The following is a 21634-nucleotide window of genomic DNA, read 5'->3' as shown; positions in this document are numbered from 1 at the left end:
CCTATAAAGCCACACACTGTCGAGCCCAGAGGTGATGATCCAGGTCTCCTCAACACTGGTTCTGGTTACCTCAGGCTTTTGGCCTCTCCTGTGTGACTTTTCTCTAGGTGACTGCAGCCAAACCCTGGGGGACAGAGCACAGCCCTGCAGTCAGGCACACACACACACACACACACACACACCACCACCACCACCACCACCACCACCAAAATGGCAGATAATGGCTGAGTCATGGAGCAAGAGCTCTCCAGTGATGACCTCTGGGGCATAGAGTCCCCAGCTGCCCTGAAGATAAGAGCCCTAGCCAGGCACCTCCCCCAGCTCCAGGCACAGAGACACAACAGCACGGGGGCGGGGGGGGGGGGACATTTTATTGTGTAAAGTGGCCGATTGTACAGAGCAAAGATTGTACTGACACGCAGGAGGCAAGGGAGACCCGGAGGCCAGAGCTGGGGCTCATAGGGTGTGTAACACCCACCAACCAGGCTGCAGATAAGGCAGGGACACTGACACCCTTTAGGCTCCGCCAGCCAGGCAAAAATCCCCGGACCCAGGGACAGTAGCAGAGCATTCTCGATACCCTACTCCAAGCCCCCAAAGCACACTCCACAGTCCTGTTTCCTAAGCTGCCAGCCTCCAGCCTCCGTGGCCAGCAGCTCAGCCACTCTTTCCCCCAGGGTACTGGCAAGGAGAAGGCCTGGAACAGTAGTCTCAGACTAGGTGGCCAGGACTCCCTTTACCGTGACCAGGTGCCCCTTTACCGGGGCAGCACATGGCTCCTTTTTGAGACCTGTTGGGGCACAGTAACCTGGCAGCTTCTGGAGGGCAGGCGGCACAAGGGCAGGTCTTAAAGAAGAATCCAGAGTGGGCAGGGGTTCTGATGGGGCTGTATCTCTGGAGACAAGAGGCTCCCATGACAACAGCCTGGAGGGCAGAGGGGCACTTTTCTTTTTAATTCTCTGTTTTCAGCCACAATGGGCACCTGAGACCTGCCATCCAGGACCAACCACTCTGCTTGCCCCGCACCCTGATAATGGACCTTTAAGCTCAGAACAATGGGTTTGAGAGCACTGGGGACTGGAACCAGCTCTCCTGGCCCTATTCCCTCGGGTCTCCATCCTCACACCCGCTGGATCTCAAACAGCTTCACGTCGGTGTCATACCAGATGGGTGGGTCCACATTCCTACAGAGGAAGGGCACTGTCACTTCCTAGAAGAGGGTACCTTGTAGACCTCCCCCCAGCCACCCTGATATCCTTATTCTGCGTAATGAATGGCCACCCTCGGCTTGACTGCTGATTGGACGTTAGACTCCCCCTCCCCCCGCTAGGGTTTGAGGGATTCAGAGCTAAGACCCTCATGGGCAGTCCTCAGGTAGACATCCAGATCCAGCCACCCCAGGATGTAACTTCCCCACCCCTCACAGGGCCCACCTCAAATAGATAACGCCCCACATGTAGGTACGGAACCACATGGCAGTCCCTGAGTTCGCTTGGTACTTGCGGATAAGGATGGGGTGGGGCACAGGTAGAAGCCCCACTAGGGTGCCGTGCTGCAGGAACCTCAGGATCTCAGACTCATCCGTCAGACCCCTGGAGAAAGAGGTGGGGCCTCCAGGATGTACACGTGTGCTCCACAACGCACCCACCCCTAGCCTGGGCCGACTCCTCCCCCGCCACAGCCACCTGCCCACCCCTCTTCGCTCTGGCCAGCTTCTGGACTCACTTGTCTATGCAGATCTTCTCCACCTGGGGAACCAGGACCTGCAGCAGGCGCATGATGGTCTGCAGCGGTAGCTTTGACTTCCAGGACAAGATCTGTGAGAGCCACAAGCAGAGTTACAGGGACAGGCTGGTCCTTGACCCAGAGCCACAGCCCCCACCTAGGCACAGCATGGCCTGCACCAAGCACAGCCTGTAAAGGGGAACTGTTGCTAACGGGAAGGGCCAGCTGCTGGGCCTCGTGCCTTCCGGAGGACCTTCCCCTTTAATCCTCACAATGGCTGGATGGCACGATCACAAGGTTGTTTATCACACCCATCCAGAGCAATCAGTGGGGCTCACAGGAAACACCGGGCGTGGAAGGGATTTGGGGAGGAACTCAGCAAGGGTGATTGACAAAGGAATAAGTTATATTAGTCAACACCTGAAAGGGCAGGTCACGCAACTGAAGGACAGCCCCTCGGCATGGTCTCTAAAGTCTTTGATTTTTCTTTCTTATTTTTCATGTATGTGAGTCCACTGTCGCTGTCTTCAGACACAACAGAAGAGGGCATCGGATCCCACTACAGATGGTTGGGAGCCACCACGTGGCTGCTGGGAATTGAACTCAGGACCTCTGGAAGAGCAGCCAGTGCTCTTTCCCTCTGAGGCAGCTCTCCAGCGTGTCTTTAGTTTTCTTACTCTAGTCTTTTCCCAAGCTGGAGCTCTGACCGCCCCTGCTCCCTGACCCTCCTCCAGCCATGTCCCTCACCCAGTCTGATGTTGGGCTCCACTGGCCACTGGCTGACGCATTGGACAATCTCCGTTGCTCTCTCCATGTTTGGCTGGGCTCCTGGTTCCCAGAAAGAAATGAAAGTGACAGGGGAAAGAATGGATACACATGAGTACAAGACGCGGCCATAGAGCAACATGTCTCCTCTGGCCCCACTACAGGACTGGGGGCGGGGGTGGGGCGGGGTAGGGGGTGCTGCACGAGAGGGTTGGTCCAGACCTATACCCTTTGCCCTGGCCCAAGGGTCAGCCTAGCCCAGCCCAGCCCAGTGACAGGTTTAGGGCCGGGGGCTGACAGCAGGCAGGGTAAAGGCCAGACTCAGATAAGGCTGATGGATGAGGAACCTGAAGGCCACAGGGCTTTACTGCAACTGATAAACAAAAGGGAGAGGTCTATGAACGGCCCCCTCTCCCTGGGGTTCAGCGATGCCAGCCCCGAGTCCCTTGTTCTAACCGGGCAACCTAGAGCACCCCGGCCTTGCCCACGCCCACACGTCAGGGTTCAGAGAGAAAGGAGATGAAGTGACACTTGTGACACTCGGCACCTTACCCCAGGTGTCCCCAGACACCTACCCCCTCAGACCGGCTGCCTTCTGCTGAGCTTGGCTGGGATTCGGGCTCTAGAGACCGCAAGGTACCATCCTCTGATACCTGGGACTTCTCTGTCAGCTTTTCGATGCCTGCGAAGGACCCAGGAGAAAGAGAGGGACATGTCATGGTACCCCTTCTGGCTCAGGAGGCTGTGTGCTCCCCATTCACAGCTGAAGTGCTGTGTCTGCCCTTCCCCTCCTACAGCTATTGTTTCAGTTCTGAGCCCCGCCCATGTCCCTCCTCTAACCACCCCCCCCCAGTCGATCGACCTATGCCCACCCAGTACTTCCACCCCAGAAGTCCTTTTCCTCGGCTTCCTAGACACCCCATGGGAATGACACCCCTGAGATCATACCCACGCCCTCACAATGTACCCCCAGCCAAGCCCCACACTCTCCTAGCCCGACAGCATCCAGACCTGGAGTGGCCACCAGGCTGGTCTTAAGGGTGCCTGGTTCTGCAGGGGCGGCAGGACGGGATCCCTCCATGGAAGTACCCTCCTGGGAACCGGCACGGGACAGGGGCTCCGGTGTCCTGCGCCGCCGCTGAAGTGCCTTATGGATGGAGGGCGGGTCAGTGGGCAGGTTGGCCAGCTGGTGGAAGACTCCACGTTTACGGATGATGGCATAGACCAGGTTGGAGTTGCCTGTGGAAGGATCATGTCTGACCTTAGAGAGCTTTCCTTTCCACTCCACGTCTGGGCTGGCTTCCAGGACCAGAGGGCAGTTTGTGAGACAGGAAGACATCTTCCCCAGGGATAAGGACTGGACAGGGTATCCGGAGACGGAGTGGGGCAGACCCAACTGTATGGGTATCAGTGGCAATAGTGGCTGGAGGAGATACAAGTTAGGTTGTAGAGATGCCTGATGTTAGGCTGTGAGGGATGCCAAGAAGCTGGGCTGTGGGGATACCTAGATATTAGGTGACGGGGAACACAGATGTTAGGCTATAGAGATGCCAGACAGTTAGGCTGTGGGGATGCCCAGATGTTAGGCTACAGAGATGCCAGGAAGTTAGTCTATGGGGGTGCCCAGATGTTAGGCTATGGAGATGCCAGGCAGTTAGGCTGTGGGGATGCCCAGATGTTAGGCTATGGAGATGCCAAGTACTTAGGTTGTGGGGATGCCCAGATGTTAGGCTGTAAGGAAACAGCTGGGCCCTGAGCTCCTCAGTGTCCTTCTTACAGTGTCTTGAAATCCCCTCGCAGCCGCACATACTCAGGTATCATCTGGCATGGTGGGGTAGCCTGAGCCCTACAGCCCAGCATTAAATATGTAACCTCTCAGTGAGCCACAGGGAAGTCCAGGAAGACACCGCTGTAAGCGTCTGGCCTCTGTCATCTACCTCCAAGTTCCCACAGCCATCAGGACAGGAGGCGATGCCAACCAGAGCTCTCAGTGCCCTCATCTACCTGTCAGGCCCCGTGTCACACCATAGTGCCTTTAGCTTAACATCCACCCCAGGACCTTTGCACACGTCCCTTCCCAGGCGATGTTTTTTGCCCACTGTACGCTCATTCATCACTCATATATACGTCTAAAAGTTACTTTGGAAATAGTAACAATAATTGTCAATAATTTGTTGTGCCAGGTGCTTTTATTGTGTGGGTTATTAAGCCTTCCAATATCCTCTAAGAGAGGACTTTTTTGCGGGGAGGGGCACTTCTCTGCATAGCTCTGGCTATCCCAGCACTTACACTGTAGACCAGAGTGGCCTCCAACTCTGAGATCCACCTGCCTCTGCCTTCTGAGAGCTGCGAGTAAAGAAGTGTGCCCTGCAAGAGGGACTTACAGCAGCCTCGTTATGAGCACCTTACAGATGAGGGGACCAACGCTGCTCACGGCCACAGAGCCCACGGCTGGTGAGATCTAGAGGAGCACCTGTGATACTGGTAAGGTACCTGCGTGACAGCTAGCAGGGCTCTTCCCACTCCGAGTTTCCCAGCCAATCAGTTCTAAATGAACTCTTTTGTTCAGTGGGTCAGGTTGTCCGCCTAAAGCCCCGCTCCTGCCTGTGACTCCATGACCAGCTGTGAGCTCCAAGAGGGACAAGCCACACCTTGATTCTCCACGGCCTGTCCCCATCCCCAGGTACACTGCAGGTGCTCAGTAAGTGCACAGGCTGTGCTGGGGCTTCCCTACCCAGGGGCTCAGGCCGGCGCCTCACCATCAAACTGGTACTGGATAATGTTGTTGAAGACCTCCAGGAGGAAGAAGACCAGGTGGTGGTTCTGGGATGCTGAGAAGAGGAACCAGGTGGTGGAGAAGGCCTCCAGCAGGTGCAGGAGCTTGTTGGCAGTCACCATGGACAGGCTCTTGAGGTAGGGAGACACTGGAAGGGAGGAGTCAGCTTGTTCTGGGCCATCCCTGCAAACGCCAGGCCAGGGCGAAGCACCTCACCTCAACTGATCCCCCTGTCCCCTGCAGAGGCTCCCTAAGCCTTTGAGGCTCCAGTGTTCCCACCACCCCACAACCTCAAAGGCACGCTCAGCTCAACAATCCCAGGCATCTCTCCAACCCAGAGGGAGGGAGGCAGAGAGGAGAGCATAGACAAAGAAAAATAGCAGGGTTTAGAGAGGGTTATAAACTGGGACCAAGTTCCCCCGCAATAAAATGACAGGACAGGGGTGTTAACTCGGGATGTGACATCCTTCAAAAGTGACAAGATGCTGTCACTAGATGTGTATTCCTCAGCGCAAGTTTGGGAGTGGGAGTCAGAGAGGAAACTACGTCTTGACCTGTGGTGCGTCCCTGCCGTCTGCCTCGTCCCCTAGCTCGGCTGAAGTTCCCAGAGGAAGGGAACAGGGCCTGTCTTGTTCACAGAGGCATTCTCAAAGCTGGCCTTGCGAGCAAAGGGACTCAGTCAGGACTTGTAAAATAGAATTGACCGACGGACAGAGCCCACGACCCAGCGAGAGCCCTTAGGACCCCTGTGCGGCCCCAGACACTCAGTCAGAAGTTCAAATCACACTATGATTTGTTGTTATGTAACATAACTAACATATGTTATGTTATGTTATGTAACAACAACACGTCGATATGTTGTTAGCTTATACTGTCAAGCTGACACAACTCACAATCACCTGGGAAGAGAGCTCAGTGAGGAATTATCTAGATTGTTAACTGAGGTGGGAAGATACACTACAAATGTGGGCAGCACCATTCCCTAAGTTGGACCCTGAAGAGTCAAGAGTAAAGAAAGCTAGCTGCGGGTATGCAGCCAGCCGGCAATGATCTGTTAGTTTCGCTGTTCCTGGTTATGGATGTCATGTGACTAGCTTCCCCCCCACCCCTGCCTTGACCTCCCCTCCCTGCTCAAGGATGGGAATGACTGAACTTATAGACTTAAGGGTATTTGTTACATCAACAGGAGTATAAACTAGACCCACCAATGAACTAACAGGCCTAAAGATGTTCACAAAAGTCATTCTGCTCCAGCCTACTGCTATCTGCCTTGTTGGGTCCCCCAACTCCAGCCAAGCTGAACCCTCCTGGCTCCTTTCCCAGAGAGCAAGCAGCCTGTAGCCCTTTACAATGCTCTCGATATTCCTGCACTATGACTGTGACAGCCCAAACCTTTACCACCCAATAAATAGCTGGCAGCCACATGAATGTCTGCAGTACAGCCAATCTCTCTCAGCTGAGATGTCCTGCAGCGACAGAACACACACACACATACACACACACACACACACACACACACGATTTTGAAGCCTGTGTGTGAAACAGAGCATAAGCTATCTCAATGATTTTTATAGTCCATTCGTGTCTAGTTAAATATTTTGAATTTAGCAGATTAGATACGATATGTTCTAAAGCTTTTTAGAAGTTGTATTAATTATTGTGCGCATGACACGTATATGTGAAGGTCATACTTCATAGGCGCCGCTCTGTCCCTTCTACAGTGCTAGAAAGCTTAGCTGTAACATAGCTTGCTATTCCAACTCATGAAGAGCAGAGACGGGTGGCTGGTGGGCCTGTGGCCTAGCGCCACCTGCTGGTGATCATGGGGAAGTTAGGCTCCGGGTCCCTACCGTTGACCACAATGGTGAGCAGGCAATCGAAGAGGGGCTGCAACCGCTGATGACCGCTGGTGATGATTTTGTGGAATACCTGTGCAGAGAAAGACGGGGACGGCATGAGTTACCCACCACCTCCAGACCCAGCCAAGAAGAGAATGTCACCCAAATCGCCCCCCACCCCAGGCTGACCATGCACACCGCCTTACCACAATGAGCAAATCTGCATGTGTGCCTGTGAAGACCGGGATGTCCATGGGCACGCGCACTGAGTAGGGCTTGTTCAGCCGTACACCGAAGTTCCTCTCCCCACTCAGAAGCAGCAGGATGAAGACCCCGATGTGCATCAGGCCCACCCGAGCTGGGGTGTACAACACAGGAGGCGTTACACAGAGCAGGGAGAGGAGGAAGGACCATCTTCAGGGGTTCAAGGAAACCCCATGTGGGAAGTTACGGGTTCAAGGAAACCCCGTGTGGGAGGTTAGGGCACCAGGCTTAAGCTCTTGGGAGGTAGGACAGACGGACTAGACTCTACTGGAAACCAAGACCCCCCCCCCCCCATATCTACCGCAGCATCCCAGGCCCCACGACTGTCGTACATTGATCGGCCCGGGCGTCGTTGAGAAAATAGAGGATAGGAACCAGGATATCCAGCACGTCACTGCTCTTCAGTACAAAGAAGAGGAATTTCTGGGAATGAGAGAGGGGGCCGGCGGGCTGCAGTGAGAGGACAAGCAACCCCACCTTCTCCCACCTAGGCTGGAGAGGCCCAGATGCTCCCCGAATCCTAGGACTCCGGACCCCACTAATCCATCAGCGATGTCCCCTCACGACTGTCGCCATCAGGTTGGGCCCTGGGGTCTGCTCACCTTGTTGAAGTCACAGAGTTTCCAGAAGAGAACGAGCAACTCCTGGTGGAACTGGATTTTCTTTGTGGAGTTGGGAAGGTAGGTCTGGAGCAGGGGGTTGGACAGCAGCCGAGCTATCCCCTTGAGGATAAACTGGAAGTCCTGAGGGGAAGACAGAGGTCCTTCCAATCCAGCTCCCCCTCTGGCTACACCCCTACAAATGTCTTCTCATTTGCCCATAACCTTGTCCAGAGCCCAGAGGACCTGGGTTTGGATATTACTGTGAGTACCCTGCAAAGTTCAGCCTCTGACCCCCTCTCCAGCAGGTCGGAAGATCCCCTACGCAAGGCTGCAGCTCCTGGCAACCCCCAGGTGGACCCCTGAACTAGGCTCCCTAACCATCTAAATTCCTCGTTGGTAGCTGCTGTCCTTCTGTTCTCCCCACTCCCCACCACACAGGAGAAGTCCTCCCCAGTTCTCAGAGAGCCGTCAGCTACTGAGCACACACCTCAGCTTTGATCTTCACGGGGCGGGGACACATGCATCCACAGTCCCTTGCACCCCCTCCACTTGAGTCTGAGTGGACACTAAGGACGCAGTTTCTCCCACCCCTGAACCCCAGCATCTCAGCAAACCTCCTTTGAGAAGCCCTCTTGAGGAGAAGCCCAGCTAAGACTATAAATCATTTCTTTCTTTCTTTCCTTCTTTCTTTCTTTCTTTCTTTCTTTCTTTCTTTCTTTCTTTTTCTTTCTCTCTCTCTCTCTCTCTCTCTCTCTCTCTCTCTCTCTCTCTCTCTCTCTCTCTCTCTGTCTCTGTCTCTGTCTCACTGTCTTTCTTTCTTTCTTTAAGATTTATTTAAGTTGGACAGTGGTGCACATGACTGTAATTCCAGCACTTGGGAGGCAGAGGCAGGCAGATTTCTGAGTTTGAGTCCAGCTTGGACTACAGAGTGAGTTCCAGGACAGCTAGGGATACACAGAGAAACCCTGTCTCAAAAAACCAAAAAATAATTAAAAAAAAAAAAAGATTTATTCATTTTCTGTATATGAGTACACTGTCACTCTCTTCAGACACACCAGAAGAGGGCACCAGATCCCATCACAGATGGTTGTGAGCCACCATGTGGGTGCAGAGAATTGAACTCAGGACCTCTGGAAGAGCAGTCAGTGCTCTTAACCATTGAGCCACCTCTTCAGCCCCTATAAATCATTTCTTCCCTTCTTTTATTTATTTACTTTTAACAACAGAGTCTCCTGTAGTCCATCCAGGCTAGCGAAGAACAACTTTAAACTTCTAACCCCCTGCCTCCACTTCTCAGAGGCTGGCTTTTCAGTCGTCCACCGCCGAACCCCGATGCTGGAGATGCTAATGTGGGCTCTGTGTGCATTAGGCAAGTGCTCTGACAACTGAACCACACAGCCCCGGCTCCCACCAATCCTTCCGATGTATCACGATCCCCCAAGCGTTGCCATCACTGCTCTACTTTGGATGACTCCTTCATGCAGGAGAGCGAGATGCCTCTAGCCCCACAAAGCCACAGCCATTGCAGAAGGTGGGCAGTTGGAATCCCCGCTCCCATGCCTAACTCACCTCCTCACGGTGAATGCGGGACAGGTAGTTCACAAACAGGTTCTCGGGCCCTGGAGGCTGCCAGGGAGAGAGCTATGGTGAACAGATGCCTCACTCAAGTCGGCCTGGATAGCAGCAGTGAGCTTTCCAAAGTTGGACACCCCCAGACACACCATGAGGTCCCCCCTGCCCAGGGCCTGTGCTAATGGAGATGCCCCTGCCCCCAGCCCCCTATCCCTCCTGTCCTTACGTCAGTGTCATCCATGGCAGTGCCCGTGGTGGTGCCGTCCACGGTGGGGCTGGTGCTGGTGGCATTGTCGTGGTCTAAGGTGACAATGAGCACCTGAGCAGCCTCCTCTACCAGGGGCTCCCGGTAGTCCGAGAAGAGCAGGTGGTTGTAGGGGATCCCGTAGCCCACAGGGTCATAGGCACACACGGTGTTGAGGAGCGACGTGAAGAGGGGTAGCGCATGTCTGCAGGAGAGCACAGAGCAAGGCTGCAGGGATGTTCCTCAGCCCGCCCAGCCAGCCAGCTACTGCCACAGCCACATCTGGAGCTGTGCTATCAGGCAGAAGGCAAGACAAACTTGTCCCTTCCCGAATAGGGAATGCCCTCCCTATCCACGCATGTGGCTGACTCTGACCAGGGCCAAGCTGAGTCAGGAGCAGAGGAGTCCATTACACGGGGATGGAGTCCTCGGAGAGTGTGCTCACGCCCTTCTCAGTTCTCAGGGGCACACACCCTCCTTTGGGGCTTCAGGCAAGAGGTTAGAGGAGCAAAGAAAAGACAGCTTCCCCTTGGGGAGCAGAATCTAGCTCCATCCCCTGGCTCGCTGGCCACGAGATGACTTGAATCATGTCCAGTAGATGTCAGGGTTCATCTTACACGTGAGGAGACTGAGATCCAAGCGGTTAGCCGAGTGAGCAAGAAAAGGTTGTGACGTGCCTGGCACAGCTACGAGAAGAAACTCTGGCCGGGCTCTGATTGTAACCAGAGTTGAGGGGCACTTGGAGCCCTTCTCTTCTGGGGATAAAAGCAGGGAACCAGCAAAACCCAGAGGAGAGAAGTCATGCCATGCAGGGGTCAGATTCCAGAATCAGGAAGGTTAAAAGTGTAGAATGCTAACACCTATGTCAGCTGCACAGGGGCACAGCTGGGTGTGCACAGGTGGGTGTGCACAGTTGGGTATTTACAAGTAGGTATGCACAGCTGGTTGTGCACAGCTGGGTGTACACAGGTGGGTGTTCACAGCTGGGTTGCACAACTATGTTGCAAAGCTGGGTGTGCACAGGTGGGTATGCACAGTTAGGTTGCACACCTGGGTATACACAGGTGGATGTGCACACCTGGGTTGCACAACTATGTTGCAAAGCTGGGTGTGCACAGCTGGGTGTTCACAGTGGGTATGCACAGTTAGGTTGCATACCTGGGTGTACACAGGTGGGTGTGCACACCTGGGTTGCACAACTATGTTGCAAAGCTGGGTGTGCACAGTTGGGTTGCACAGCTGGGTTGCAAAGCTGGGTTACAAAGCTGGGTTGCACACTGGGTGTGCACAGCTGGGGTGTATACTTCAAGTACTCTGTCCATCGATGACCTTGTGGCACCCACATGTACTTTTAAGTGTCCCCATAGCTCTTGAGTCTGCATCTACCATCCTCAGACCCTCTTCTCCACCCACTGTCCCAGAGGGCAACCCCAGCCACGTGTGGCCGGTGACTGAGTACTACTGAGTGGTTGGTCCAGCTGAAGCACGCTGGAAGTATAAACTGCACACTGGATTTGGGGAAGGAAGTGTGAGAAAAGAAATTCAAATGATCATGATAGTTCTACTGAGTTAAATAAAATTTATAGGTTTCCTTCCTTTTTGCCTTTTAGGGTCTTATGTACCACAGGCTATCCCAGAACTCACTAGAAGCCAAGGATGACCCTAAACTTCTTGATTCTTCTGCCTCCGCCTCCAGAGTGCTGGGATTACAGCCATGTGCCGCCGCACACAGTTCACCCAGGGCTCCATGAATATAGACAAGCACTCTATACACAGAGCTACATTTCAAGCCCCAATATTATATTTCTACTAAACAATGTGGCTCTAGATGGAAGACCTGAACCTGGGCCCAGGAGCCCCCGGGAGGTTTGGGGCCTTGATAGTAAAGCTAAGAAGACCCAGGTTCAATTCTTGACACCCACATGACAGATCACAACTATTTGTAACACCTGTTCCAGGAGATCTGACACCCTCCCACAGACATACATGCAGCCAAAACACCAATGTATATAAAATAAAAATAAATAAAATTTTAAAAATGTAAGGCTAAGTTATAGTTTCATGACACCAGGGGGCAGCACGTCTCCTCAAATAAAACCATCAGGGCTGGCACTGGGTTCCTAGAAGAGGAAGACTAGGAAAGCCTGCCGCCTCTCACCTGTTCTCCGTGGAACAAAAGAACTGAACCCAGGGGTTGGTGCTGCCACTTTCTGGAGATGGGGGCAGGTACATGGCCTCTGAGAAGCACGTCAGCAGTAACTTTAGCAGCTCTGTCCTGCAGGAGGGACAGGAAAGGCTACATTAGAACTCCTGTCTCCCTCTGGAAGGGACTGCCACATTTGCCCACCTCCCTGGCCCAGCCTCATGGGGGTCAATGGGGGGGGGGGGAGAATGACCCCTGTTCCTCCCTGTAAGGCCAAGGATGGATGGTAAGAGGGCAGGGTCTTCTTGGAAGACCCTGTGGGTCTCTGAGCTATGTGGCCAGCCGGGTCCTGCTCACCGGTTCATGTCATGGATGTAGTTGGGCTGAGGGGAGTAGGCAAAGCCCACACCAGCCTCCCAGATGTATTCGCAGCTGTCCAGGGAATGGACATCTTCTGCTGAGTCCTAGAAACAGAAAGTGGTTGCAGGGGACGGGGGTGTCACAAAACAAATAGCGGGGGGCGGGGGGGGAGAAAAAGCTGAGCGTTGGTGGCACACGCCTGTAATCCCAGCGCTTGGGAGGCAGAGGCAGGTGGATTTCTGAGTTCTCGGCCAGCCTGGTCTACAGAGTGAGTTCCAGGACAGCCAGGGTTATACAGAGAAACCCTGTCTCAGAAAAAAAAAAAAAAATCCAAAAAATAAACAAACAAATAGCGATGTGAGGGGGACCTCAACCCCCCAAGCTTCCCACCGTTGTCCCTAGGTCAGCCCTGCTCCCTCCCCATACCAATCTCCTAACGGACAAGGAGAGAAACGAGTGCTGTTGGAGTTCTTTAAAGGCTTGTTTTCCTGCAGTCTTGCCTTGATTATTTTACTTGCTGAGCCCAGTCTGAGGCAGGGAGAGGAGGCAGGAAAGGTTAGGGAGATAGGGGCGTGGCAGGCTGAGGGGAGAAAGTATTCCTGGTGGAGTTCCTGAGTGAAAAAGAAGGCTTCCTGGTTCCAGCCCTGCACCCCTCCCACCTCAGGCAGAGAAAACAATAGGTGCTTGTGGGCTGCTGCTAAGAGACGGGCAGGCTGGATACCAGCTGGCTCCTCTCCAATAGTACAACCCCCTATCCCACCCAGGACACGTACGCCTAGGAGGCCTGCCCTCTGAACCACCCCTGCACCCCGCACCCAGGAGACCATAACTCCGCTAGCCCCAGCAGGATCAGAGCCCAGCCTGGGTGTCTCACCACATCGTTCCTCCGGTGGTTCTGCACAGTGAAGTCTGGGCAGAAAAGCAAATCGGCAATGGCCAGGAGCAAGGACTCGGCCAAGGGACGAGCGTTCTCATCCTCTTCCTCACCCTGCTGAAGGTACGGGGTGCTCAGTGGGGGCTGGCCAAAGAGGAGTGGCCCCAGGGCTTGGATATGGGACTGGGTCTCAGCAGGCGTGTGTAGACAGAGGGAGGAAGGAAGAGAAAGTGGAAGGAAAGAGGAAGGGACTTCCTGCTCACCCCAAACCTCCCTTAGCCAGAAGAGGGCAGGGCAGAGACAAACACTGGGAACAGTGAGAAAATGTCCCGCCAAGGGGGCTGGACACCTTGGGAATCATGAGGTCTCAACCCTTGGCGCTTGACTGAAGATAAGCCCAGAGCAGATAGGGTCTGGGAGAAGGCAGTACAGTCCTTCTAAAGACATAGTTGCTGGGCCCTGTCCCTGAACCCCTGCAGAGACCCCTGGGAAAGAAACCGAGTTCCTGAAAAGCTGGTGCTGGCTCCTTCGCCTTCAGTGGTACCCTATCCACTGGTCCCCATCCCCGGCACTTCCTAAAACCAGGTGGCTCTACCAGGGTCCTCCCACCCCCCCACCCCCCAGCCAGGCCCACAGACCCCTCCACGCCCTGCCCCGGGCACTGTGGACCAGAAGAAGCCCCTCCAGTCGGGGTCCTCGAAGATGTAAGGGAGCACTCGGGTGAGTAGCCGGCTGCAGTTCAGGACGACCTGCTTCTCCTTCTCAGAGTGGCAGCCACCCTCCGCGCCTTGCACCAGCTTCTCCACAGCCTGTGGGGACAGACAGCAAGGGAGGAGTGTGTGAAGTGGCCATTTTGTTTCAGGCCACCCAGGCTGCAGAGGTCAGCCAGCTCAGCGAGGTTGTGATCTGGGAAAAACAGCCCAGAGCATCAGGAGAGCAGAGTCCAGTCATCTGCGGTAGCCCTCTCTTAAGGAGTGTGTACCCACACTTGGGCACAACTTACATTCTTCTGAAGGCCTCTTTCTCTCCTTATCCTTTTGTTTAACCCTATATAAAAGTACCCTTTTTAAAGGTTTTTAAAAAAGAGAAAGACCAGGGCTGGAAGAGTGGCTCTGTTGTTAAGAATACCTTGTCTAAGGGCTGGAGAGATGGTTCAGTGATTAAGAGCACTGACTGCTCTTCTTGAAGGTCCTGAGTTCAAATCCCAGCAACCACATAGTGGCTCACAACCATCCATAATGAGATCTGATGCCCTCTGCTGGTGTGTCTGAAGACAGTTACAGTGTACTTATATATAATTATAAATAAATCTTTGGGCTGGAGCGAAGTGGTCCGGAGCAAGCAGAGGTCCTGAGTTCAATTGCCAACAACCATCTGTACAGCTACAGTGTATTCATATATATTAAATAAATAAATAAACTTTTAAAAAAAAGAAAAGAATACATTGTCTAACCACATTTGGTGGTCCATATCTTTATTCCCAGCACTCAGAGCTAGAGACAGGTGGATCTCTATGAGTTCAAGGCCAACCTGGTCTATATAGTAAGTTCTAGGGCATCCAGGGCCTCAATGAAATAAAACAAACAACAATAAAACCCAATGTGTTGTCCTTGACGAGGACCTAGAGTTCAGTTCCCAGCACCTACATGGCATCTCACAACCATCAATTGCTCTAGTTCTGGGGATCCAGTGCCTTCTTTTGCTCCATAAGCATCAGGAATGTACACGGAAACCATCGGTAATGGGATCTGATGCCCTCTTCTGGTGTGTCGAAGACAGCTACAGTGTACTTATATATATATAACCACGGTGGCCAGGTTGGAGGGTGACTCCTCTCGCACAGCCCGGCATGTACACAGCATGCAGGCAAAACATTCATACACATAAAATAAAATAAATACATCTAAGAAAAGTTTTAAGACCGTATTTATAATAGAGAAACCTCTCTTTGGAGGCTGGAGCACCTCACAGAAACGCAAAACGAGGTGGTGTGTGGAAAGAGAGAATAAAGCTCTCGTAAATGGCGGCTGCCGAGGTTACTTTTCCCTCACCCCCACCAAGGAGAGCTGAAGACAAAGGGACTGGTCCTCCAGGACCTGTGGATGGGAAGTTCCGAGTGAGCAGCCGTCCGACTGCGGACTAGGCCATTCGGCCTCTGAGGGAAGGGTGGGAGTGGCTGCGAGGAGCCAGCCAGCCCATACCTTGTAGCACAGGGTGGCCAGGTTGGAGGGTGACTCCTCTCGCACAGCCCGGATCTCTGCTGCGGGCACCAACGCAAAGACATCCTGCACGGAGGTGGCTGTGTCTGCCCAGAACTGGTCCCAAAAAGCATTGTCGGTGGCTTCCACAGGCTACAGGGGAATCCAGTATCCAGAGTTACACGACCTTTCCTGACAATCACAGATGAGCCCTGGCCGGGAGACCATTGCTGCTATCCTCCATCCCAGCCAGCATCCAGGAGTCTCCCCGTGTGCACGAGGAGCTATTCAGCTGCCACAAGATAGGTGTGCATGAGCAAGGGCCACTAGGCTCTAAAGCCAACTGTGTCACCAAGGGTTTGGGTCCCTCTGGCTAAGTCCCCATATTCCTCTGAAAGAGAAGCTAACATCCTCACCAGGCCACATCCCATGGCCACACCAGTAGGTGAAGCAACTAGAAGCTAGACTAAGGCTCTCTCTCCCCGAAGGGCACACATACCCCATTTACAATCACCAGGGCTGTCTTCTCACTTGCAACCCTTTCTCAGCACATCCACCAGTGCCAGACCCACCAACCCACACACACTCCTCTCAGCACCTGCTGCTGGTCCATGCTGCAGCTCCAGTCACTTCCAGGAAGCTACAGCCTTCAAATCGACCTCCACCCCATGCAATGGCCAAAGTCAGAGTGCCTTCACTTAAAAGCCTCTGGGGCTCCCCACGGCCTGCTAGATCAAGTCAAAACATCAGCTCAACACACAACCAAGATCTTAAGCAGGCCTTGAGGCTGGGATGCAGTTTGTTTGATAGGGTGTTTGTGTAGTGTGCACAAGGCCCTAGAGCGGATCTTGGGCACTGGATACATTAGGATTGGAGGTGAGGGCCTGTAATCCCAGCACTTGGAAAGATCGGAAGTACAAAGTCATCTGCAACTACATAGTGAGTGAGTTCAAGAACAGCCTGGGATTCAACAGACTTCATCTTAACAACACACACACACATACACACACATACACACACTCCTGTATTTACTACCCCTAGACATGACCCCAGTACATTTCTTTTGTCTTGCTCAGGCTGAACTCATTTCCCATTGTACTCTTTTCCTTTCAGCAATAATTACAAAGTCCTAAAGGTTTGGGGCTTAAGAAAGAGCTCAGCTGGTAAAGGGGCTTGCCACCAAGCCCGATGACCTGATATCGAACTCAGGATCTGCTTATTGGAAGGAGTGAACCAACTCCCACAAGTTGTCCACATGCATGACCTTGAACCAATGTAAACCTTCCTCATGTACACACAAGCACACACACAAGCACACACAAATGGTTTTTAATTTTAACAGGCTGGGTGTTGTGGCACACACCTTTAATCCCTTGGGAGGCAGAAGCTGATCTCTGTGAGTTTGAAGCCAGTCTGGTCTACATAGTGAGCTCCAGGACAGCTAGGACTACACAGTGAGAGCCTGTCTCAAAACACACAAACTAAGGTAATAAACAAAGTTCCCAAGGTTCTATTGAGACCAGCCTTAGAATTACACGGTGGGGGCTACAGAGAGGGCTCAGAAGTTATGAGTGTGTGCTGCTCTTCCAGGGCATTCAGGTTTGGTTCTCTGTAACTCCAGGGATCTGATGCCCACTTCTGGTCTCTATAGGCACACGCCTACATGTAGCATATTCACAAAGAGATACACATAAATAAAAATGAAATTTTAAAATATATAAATTATGGTCTTTGAATCCTAGACAGTCATACAGGTAAATGATCAAGGCAGCCAGTTTCCATGATAAATTTCACTTCTGCCAGGCTGTGATGGTGTATGCTTGTAATCCCAGCACTCTGGGAGGCAGAGGCAGGCGGATTTCTGAGTTTGAGGCCAGCCTGGTCTACAGAGTGAGTTCCAGGACAGCCAGGGCTATACAGTGAAACCCTGTCTCGAAAAAAACCAAATCCAAAAAACCAAAAAAAAAAAAAAAAAAAAAAAAAAAAAAAAAAAAGTAAAAAGAAAAAGAAAAAAAAGGAAAAAAGAAAAGAAAAGAAAAGAAAAGAAAGAAAAAGCCTCCATAAGCTCCAGCTGTGAGGCATTTTCTTAATTAGTGATTGATGAGGAAGAGCCCAGCCCATAGCAAGTGGTGCCATCCCTGAGCCAGTGGTCCAGGTTCTATAAGAAAGCAGGCTGAGCAAGCCATGGGGAGCAAGCCAGTAAGCAGCACCCCTCCATGGCCTCTGCATCAGCTCCTGCCTCCAGGTTCCTGCCCTGCTTGAGTTCCTACCCTGACCCCCAAGTTGCTTTGGTCAGAGTGCAGCCCCAACTTCTACACCCCACATCCTGGACTCAGGTCTAGATCCACTCACCTCACAGCCCAGCAACCCAGCCCTGCTCCTGCTCTCGAAATTGAGGCAGATGAAGCTGAGAGGCTGAGGCTGACTCCTGACAAGGCTGAGCACCAGGGGGCTCCCCAAACCCAAGGCTGGGGCTGCAGGCTTCTCCAAAGTGCCCACTCCCCACTCCATTCTGGGGAGCCCCGGCATAACTTGTGGCTGCACCCTCAGTCCCAGAACTGGTAGAGCAAGTTAGCCGAAGGTAAACAAAGGCCAAAGGAGAGGCCCTGGAGCTGGGGCTTGCTGGCCCTCAGCCTTACCGGCCATCTGATACACACGGGGCTGGAGGAGGGGGACAGGAGACCCCAGTCCTGGTGGCCAGGAGCCAGAATGCAGTGGGTAAGAACACCTCAGAGGAAAGGCCTGTGGAGATCCCCTCACTGGGAACACCTCTGGAAATCTGCGGCCTCCAGTGCTCTGGCCCACCTCACCTCTCAGGTAGTCCGCATCCCTTAAATGGGCCAAGGCCCAGCTGAACACGAATGGAGCTGACCACTGACCTATATTGGACAAGCATCATCACCTCAGGACTGAAATCCAAATGAGACTTAAGAGGGCTTCAGAGGTCTAACCTAGGAGCAGAGGGGCAAAAAACCCTTCATAAACAAGCGTTCGTCTTTCTACCTACCCCCACCTTTTTCATGTAGCCAGGGCTAGCCCACAGTCTCTGTCATTATGGAGTCTGAACATAGGATTGCTAGCCCGAGCTTGCACTTCCTCCCCTGATCCCACTGGGCCTTAGGCATTTGCACTGACTGATTATTTTTTTCATGTGAATGTGTGTTTCTCTCTGCGTGCACCCATACATGAGGGCGCCCCTAGAGGTTAGAAGGTGTTGGGTGTCCCTAGGGCTGGAGTCACAGGTAGTTGTGAGCCACCCAACATGGGTGCTGTGAACCAAACCCTTCATCTGAAAGAGTAGCAGGAGCCCTCTTAACCACTGAGCCATCATCTCTCCAGCACCAAGCTGTGGCTGTCACAGTCTCCTTCTAGGATGGGAGTGGTAAGGGGTAAAACCAGCACTGAGCTAGCCCAATAAGGACGATGAGTCCTGACAGGTGATCAAAGTATTATTCTAGGCGCACGCACATGCATGCACGTGCATACACACCTATCAGCTCTTACCCTAGCTTGTAGCAGAGCAGCCTCAAATAAGATCTGGGGGAGAGTCTCTGACCCTGTAATGCCCCATGCTGGGACCCCAGTCAAGTGAGGAAAGAGCCAAGAATGTGGCTGGCCTCAGAGTTAGGGTTAAGCCCTGCCCAGGGCTGGCTAACAGGGCAGGAAGAAAACAGGATGCAGGGCAGGAAGGCAGGGAAGGCTGACCTGCAAGAGCGCAGGCCCAGGCCACAAGAAGGGTCCACTTGTCTACTGCCCGACGCACAGCCTCTGAGGGCTTAGAAGTGAGGTCATCCTGTGGTCATCACATCTGCAGCCCCTTGGGGATACTGAGTTCTAAGGTCCAGGAAGACCTTTTCAGACCAGGCCCTTGAATCCCAGCTGCTCAAAGCTGATCACTACAGAGTCCAAGGCTTTGGCCCCACCCACCTGTGAGAGTCCCATGCTTACAAGAAGGCCCACGGCTCGTGAGGTGGGTCAGCAGTAAAGGCACTCAGTAAAAATGCTTAGTAAATGTAATCCGTGCTTGCTGCCAAGCCTGCTAACCCAAGTTCCATTCCTAGGATCCACATAGAGGAAGAAGAGAACCGACTCCCACAGTTGTCCTCTGACCTTCACGCATATACCATGGTACACATGTGTACACACGCACGCGCGCACACACACACACAATAATAATCATATAAATTGAAAAGAAGGCAGAGGGGAGAGGAGGAGGAGGGATAGGGGAAGGGGGAGGAGGGAGAGGAAGATGGGGGAGGAAGGAGGAGTAGTCCACACTGGGTCTCCACTCTACTCTAGGCCCTGATCCAAGCAACTGTTTGTCTTCAGTGAGAACAGACTATCTCAACCAAGTACAAACTTACTAACGTAGTATCTGGGGGGCGGGGGTGGGGGTGGGGAGTTCCTAAACAGGGCACTGCCCAGCTTTCTAGCTCTGGTTGGGTTTATCCTGCTTCCATAGGATCTGCAGAGCCACCAAACCATCTTTGAACAAGCCAGCTCCTCCCCAGGCAGGCAAACCCAGGAGACTCCCTCCTCCCGCCACCACCCTATACTGTACAGAACACCACATACCACCCTTTTCTGCTACCCGTCCATCTAGAGTCTCACGTCTGAGGTTCTGGAACAAGTCATGGGAAGCAAGGAGAAGCAGGTCTGGTGTTCACCAAGTGCCTCTCAGGTAGAAACGGGGCTGGCTCTCTAGAGGCCCTGGCTTTCCTTTCCTCAGCTCTGACCTTTCTGAGGTGGGTAACAGAGTGTGGGAGTAGTGGTCTGCCCTCTGAGGCTGTGACTGGCTGGCTGTGGGAAGGCAGCTCTCCTGATCCCACTCACAGCGGCCAAGAACAATATAGAGCTCTGAGCACAGCAGGATGGGGGTGGGGCTCCAGATGGCAGTAGGTCCAGAGCCTTTGACAGTCAGGGCCTTGGAGGGGCATGTCTGGGCATCTCCATAACCGTAGTAGCTTGGTTCCCAGAAATAAAGATTGAAGGGAGGACAGGGAAGAAACCTTGCTGGGTCAAGCGGTGTGTGCCAGAGATAGGAGGTGGCTTCTGTGACACTTGTAGACTGTGGGGGTGGGGGGAGCGGGGGAAATATGGGAGTGTGGTTGGGACTGGAGTTACCCATGGCTCTCTCTCCAACAGACCAATGATAATCTCCTCATCCCCAAACCCCGAATCCCCATTCCGGGTACCAAAAAGCACAGCCAATCAGCTCCACCGGGCCTGGAGCAGCCCCTGGATCATCACTAGCTAGAAAGCTGGCTTCCCTAGGCCTGAGGACAGCTCCTCTTACCCAGCTGCGCTGCCTACCACTCTGTGAGCTCCCAGGAAGACCTGGGCCTTCCCTGCCCTCAGGCATCAACCAGGGCCCAGAGAGGCCACCGCTGCCACCGCGCACCAGCTGTTTTCCCCGACCCAGGCAGGCGCTGGCCCGGCTTTGTTTGCATTGAGTCAGCCTGGGGCTGTGTGTCCGGGACCATGGGCGCTGAGGGGCAGGGAAGGGAGCGGGGCGATGGATGGGTAGGTGGGAGTGGGAAGAGGCTGGCTAAGCGAGGCTGCGGGCACCGGGGGGCGGGACAGGGGGCGGATAACGTTGTCGCCGCCGGCTCCAGGAGTAGGCACACGTCAGCCTAAGGTGGCAGCAGCAGTGCCCCAGAGTGTTCCCAGGGGAGAGTAGGCATAGGGTGGGCTCCCAGAGGCAGGGATGGAGCCCTAGTTACAAGGGAAAGGTCCCGTTCCGGTGCTTGTCTCAGCATCCTCCTCTGGATTAGCGGGTCACCCCACCCTCGGGTGAGCCATGTTCACCCAGCCCCCGGCCCTGCCCTGCCCCCCAGGAGGGCAGGTGGATGAAGAGGCTGGGCCCCCAGGCGCACCTGCGTCTTGGTGGTCAGCTGGATCACCGCCTTCCGGAAGTTCAGCTTGGAGTCTGCGGACCCCATGTCGATGGAGCCCGCTCCGGCCCCACCCCGGATTCCGACTCTGCCGCGGGCTCCGGCTGTGGCTCCAGCTCCGGCTCCGCAGCCCCGGCTGCTCTCCGGGGAGCCGGAGCTGCGAACCCCGCCCGCCGCCGGCGTCGGCCCCGCCCCCAGTGCCCCGCCTTTAGATCCACCCCCACGAGGCTCCGCCTCTGCACCTGCCATTCAGGCCTCCAAGAAGTCCGGAGTTCTCCGTGGAACCCAATTCCTGGTCGTTCTTTCTGCAACCGAGTGCTGTCCTCGCTCCATTTCCCCCTCCAGTCACTCAGTCCGCAAGACCGAAATCCTCCTGGTA

The 21634-nt window shown here is 53.8% G+C and overlaps 1 protein-coding gene across 1 annotated transcript; it reads right to left on the bottom strand.

The window, feature by feature from the left end:
• Window positions 1–353: 353 nt before the first annotated feature.
• Hid1 (HID1 domain containing) lies at window positions 354–21429 on the bottom strand. Its single transcript, XM_052196035.1, has 19 exons — window positions 21238–21429; window positions 15365–15514; window positions 13802–13972; window positions 13164–13277; window positions 12287–12393; window positions 11945–12061; window positions 9769–9991; window positions 9540–9596; window positions 7971–8111; window positions 7701–7791; window positions 7311–7462; window positions 7117–7195; window positions 5250–5414; window positions 3502–3729; window positions 3066–3172; window positions 2473–2553; window positions 1726–1817; window positions 1434–1592; window positions 354–1184 (listed from the first exon to the last, which is right to left on the bottom strand). The coding sequence occupies exons 1-19, from the start codon at window positions 21301–21303 to the stop codon at window positions 1121–1123; spliced, it is 2364 nt and encodes a 787-aa protein (XP_052051995.1). The 5' UTR covers window positions 21304–21429; the 3' UTR covers window positions 354–1120.
• Between the last annotated feature and the right edge of the window lie 205 nt (window positions 21430–21634).

The sequence above is a fragment of the Apodemus sylvaticus genome, chromosome 10, assembly GCF_947179515.1.
Source record: "Apodemus sylvaticus chromosome 10, mApoSyl1.1, whole genome shotgun sequence".
NCBI classification, from domain to species: Eukaryota; Metazoa; Chordata; class Mammalia; order Rodentia; family Muridae; genus Apodemus; species Apodemus sylvaticus.
This window is presented reverse-complemented; position numbering and strand designations above follow the sequence as displayed.